The sequence below is a fragment of the Capsicum annuum genome, chromosome 2 (genome assembly GCF_002878395.1).
Source record: "Capsicum annuum cultivar UCD-10X-F1 chromosome 2, UCD10Xv1.1, whole genome shotgun sequence".
NCBI lineage: Eukaryota > Viridiplantae > Streptophyta > Magnoliopsida > Solanales > Solanaceae > Capsicum > Capsicum annuum.
The window spans coordinates 125,171,997-125,175,740 of NC_061112.1; the positions used below are offsets into that span (position 1 = coordinate 125,171,997).

Genomic DNA, 3,744 nt, shown 5'->3' on the forward strand with positions numbered 1-3,744 from the left:
AGTTCCAATTAAGAAAAAAAAATGAATAACTGATCTCCTTTTGTTAACTTGGACAATCCTCAACACATGAGATAACTTTTAGAATTAATTTAACTCTAATTATCATTCTTTACATATTGTTTGATCAATTCCCAAATATATGGTCCTTACATATGGTTTTACATATTACTCATGTTTTACTCTTGTTTGTTTGATTTAATTTTACATAAAATTTTAAAAAGTAGAGAATTTCCACTACTCATTCATTGAACTAAACTTCTAGTATTTCAAAATCTCCCCTATTGAATAACATATTCTTTTTTTTTTTTCCTCCAGTTGAATGGCATATTCTCCCCAACCAGAATAGGTGTCATACAAAACTAGAATAGGTGTCGTACAAAATTTCATCAAGCAATTATATCTATTGATCAAGGGCAAGATATACATGGAATCAATGTAGTTATTAATAGAGAAAATAAAAAGTAGAAAGAATAAAACGCAGAGATTTCAGCCAGGTAAGGAAGTAAAATAAATCCTTATTCATACATAGGCTATTAGGCTTCACCAGTACAGAATGGGCGAGGTAAGAATTTTATAATTTTAAACTAAAATCTTTTAATCTTAAGCTAAAATTATGTTAAATATATTAAAATTTTTTTTTAATCTTAGAGTTTAAACATGTCACTGTGAAAAGTTAAAAATAAAAAAATTGTCACAAAAATAAAAAGATACCGTAGGACGAACAAATTGAAACGGATGTGAAGACGAGAGTTTATCTTGTGGTGGACGCGAACAAAAAAAATATCTCGGATATTCTTTTTTTGTCCTTTCTGAGGGTAAATGGGGTCATATATTTAGTACATATGCATGTCAACAAATCCAAGGAATTACTGAGAAAGAATAAAATGGAGAGCAGTTGTAGTTCAAGCCCCAGCACTAGTAATGATCGAAGGGAGGAAGCATGCGTATTCGAAACATGGATGGCTCTGCAACGTGAAGAAGCGATAGAGCTTCAACAAACTGTTGATCAGTCCAAAAAGGGCCAAATTAATGAGCATCAACTCAACCAACTCATCCAAAAGATCCTACAACATTTCCAAGACTACACTAACATCCGCAGCCGTCGAGCCCGAATCGACGTGTCGCCATTTTTCGCACCCACGACATGCACCCCCTTGGAGAACTCGGTCCTATGGATCGCTGGCTGCAGGCCAGCTTCTTTCATACGCTTCGCGTACGCACTCAGTGGCGTGGACATCGAGTCTAATCTCACGGACTTCCTTCAAGGAAAAAGAATCGGCGACCTCGGTGAGCTGACGATGAAACAAATGAGCATGATAGATGTGTTGCAAGCCAAGACGATTAAAGAAGAGAAGAGGCTATGTTCAAGATTGGCTAGCTTGCAAGAGGACATACTGGACCAACCGCTCGTTGGCAAGGTAAAGAAGTATAGTAGTAATGATGAACCATTATGTGAGGATGCAGATGAAGCTTTAGATGAACATGGTCAACACATGGCGGATTTAATGGAAGAAGCTGATGAGCTCAGGATGAAGACATTGAAGGAAATTGTACTCGACATACTTAAACCTGTTCAGGCAGTGGAATACTTAGCAGCAGCCAAGAGAACGAGGCTTTGTTTCCATAAATGGGGCGAGAAGAGGGAACATCAACATACCAACAAATAAGACTCCATCCGTCGATTAAATCTGGTAGTTGAGTTTTCTTTAATTTCTGCCAATTACATGCATATGTTATCATTAGAGTTAGTAGAGGAGTTTTCTTTAATTTCTGCCAAGTACTTATGTTATGGTTCCATATGTTATTATTAGAGCTAGCAGTTTTCCTTTAATTTCTGCCCATTAGAGTAGTTAAGTTATTTTTTTTTTTTTTAATTTCTGCATTTTACATATGTAATAAAGATGCATGCTTGTTGGATTAGTTTAATCTAATTCTTTAAATTTAAATATGACAATTGTCAGAGCAAACTTTCTGTATGATCTATTTGCTTTTTCTAGTCTAGCGTTCTTTTCCATATCCCCGTACCTTCTCTGTTCCTAATATTCATATTGAGTCATCTAAGAATTCCCATCAGACAAATAGTAGAAAACTGACATTCAAAAATAGATGTTGGTATATTTGTGGGAAAAAAAATAGTCAAATAAAAAGGAAAAGAAAATTGGTGTTGCCACATGATTAATGTGATGACACGAAGTTAAAAATTGGTGTTGTAACATGAATTTTTAATTTGATGTTGTGACATAATTTTTGATTCTTTTAACCTAGAATGTTCATCTATAAATAGATGAATTCAACAGCACACCAAACACACCAAAATTGAGAGGCAATAGAGAAAAAAAGAGAATAATTCACAGATATTCTATAGTCTGTTAGATAATAGTATGGGAGGAATATTGTAGTGAGTTGTGAGAAATAAAAAAAGTGTTGTTTCGTTTACAAAGAGTATTAGTCTTTTAACACTGGTAAGTTGTAATCAGTATTATTGTATTACTTCATTGGGTATTTTATTTACTCCGTTATAATATTTGGTGTCGCTGTTACTCTCATGTTATTGCTACTTGTGTGGATATTATCCTGGGTGGGAATATTTATTTTCCCAACAACATGGTATTAGAGCCATGGCAAATAATAGTCCACTGTGTTTTTAGTACCCCCACCTTACAAAAGAAAATTATGAAAAATAGTTCCTATGAATGAAAGTCATTCTTGGATCTCAAGATGTTTGGGACATTGTAGACAAAGGGTATACAAAATCCGCCAATGAGGAGACTCTGTCTCAAAATGAAAAAGAGGTCTTAATTAAGATAAGGAAGATAGATCAATATGCCCTTACTCTCTTCCACCAATGTCTGGATGATGGTATGTTTGAGAAGATGGCTGATGCAACCACCTCGAAGAAAGCTTGGGAGATTTTACAAAATTCTCTCCAAGGAGTTGATAAGGTGAAGAAGGTAAAACTTCAAACTCTAAGGGCTGATTTTGAAGTTTTAAAAATGAAAGAATCCGAATCTATTTTGGATTTTTATTCAAGAGTGATGGCTGTTGTTAATCAACTAAGAAGGTATGGGGAGGAAGTAGATGATGTGCGTGTGGTAGAAAAGATTCTTCGCTCTTTAACACCAAAATTGATCATGGGGTGTGTGCTATTGAGGAGTCTAAAGATTTAGACTCTATGACAGTAGAGCAATTGGAAGGTTCTTTACAAGCCCACGAAGAAAAAATGAAAAGAAGAAAAGAGGAGCCATTGGAGCAACTTCTTAAAACTCAAGCATCCTTCAAAGATTTTGGAGGTGAAAAAAACTACAGAGGAAATGGACAATGACGAGGCCGTGGCTGCCGTGGAGGTCGTGGAAGAGGAAAGAGTTATATCAACAAATTTAACAATGAAGATAAAAACAACCAAACATTCAGAGATTGTGGTCGTGGACAACGAGGAGGAAGAGGACGTGAAGATTATCAAGGAACCAATGAAATGAAGTATGACAAATCTAAAATTGAGTGCTACAACTGTCATAAATTTGGACATTACTCTTGAAAATGTCGTAGTAATGTTGAAGAAAAAGCTAACCTTGTTGACAACAACAAAGAAAAAGATGAGTCAACATTGTTAATGACACTCACCGAAGATGATACAGATAATTACAGTTCATGGTATCTTGATAATGGAGCAAACAATCATATGTGTGGATACGAAGACAAGTTTGTGGAGATCAAGAAGACGACGAGAGGTAATGTTTCTTTTGG

At 35.2% G+C, this 3,744-nt stretch overlaps 1 protein-coding gene across 1 annotated transcript; it reads left to right on the top strand.

The window, feature by feature from the left end:
• The first annotated feature begins 824 nt into the window (after positions 1-824).
• Positions 825-1,908, top strand: LOC107861175 (protein DOG1-like 3). Its single transcript, XM_016706541.2, has one exon. It carries the CDS (start codon positions 843-845, stop codon positions 1,665-1,667), a length of 825 nt encoding a protein of 274 aa, XP_016562027.1. The 5' UTR covers positions 825-842; the 3' UTR covers positions 1,668-1,908.
• The last annotated feature ends 1,836 nt before the right edge of the window (positions 1,909-3,744 follow it).

What these genes read in the sequence shown, in the direction of transcription:
- LOC107861175 (XM_016706541.2), top strand. Translation starts at nt 843, where the DNA reads ATGCATGTCAACAAATCCAAGGAATTACTGAGAAAGAATAAAATGGAG.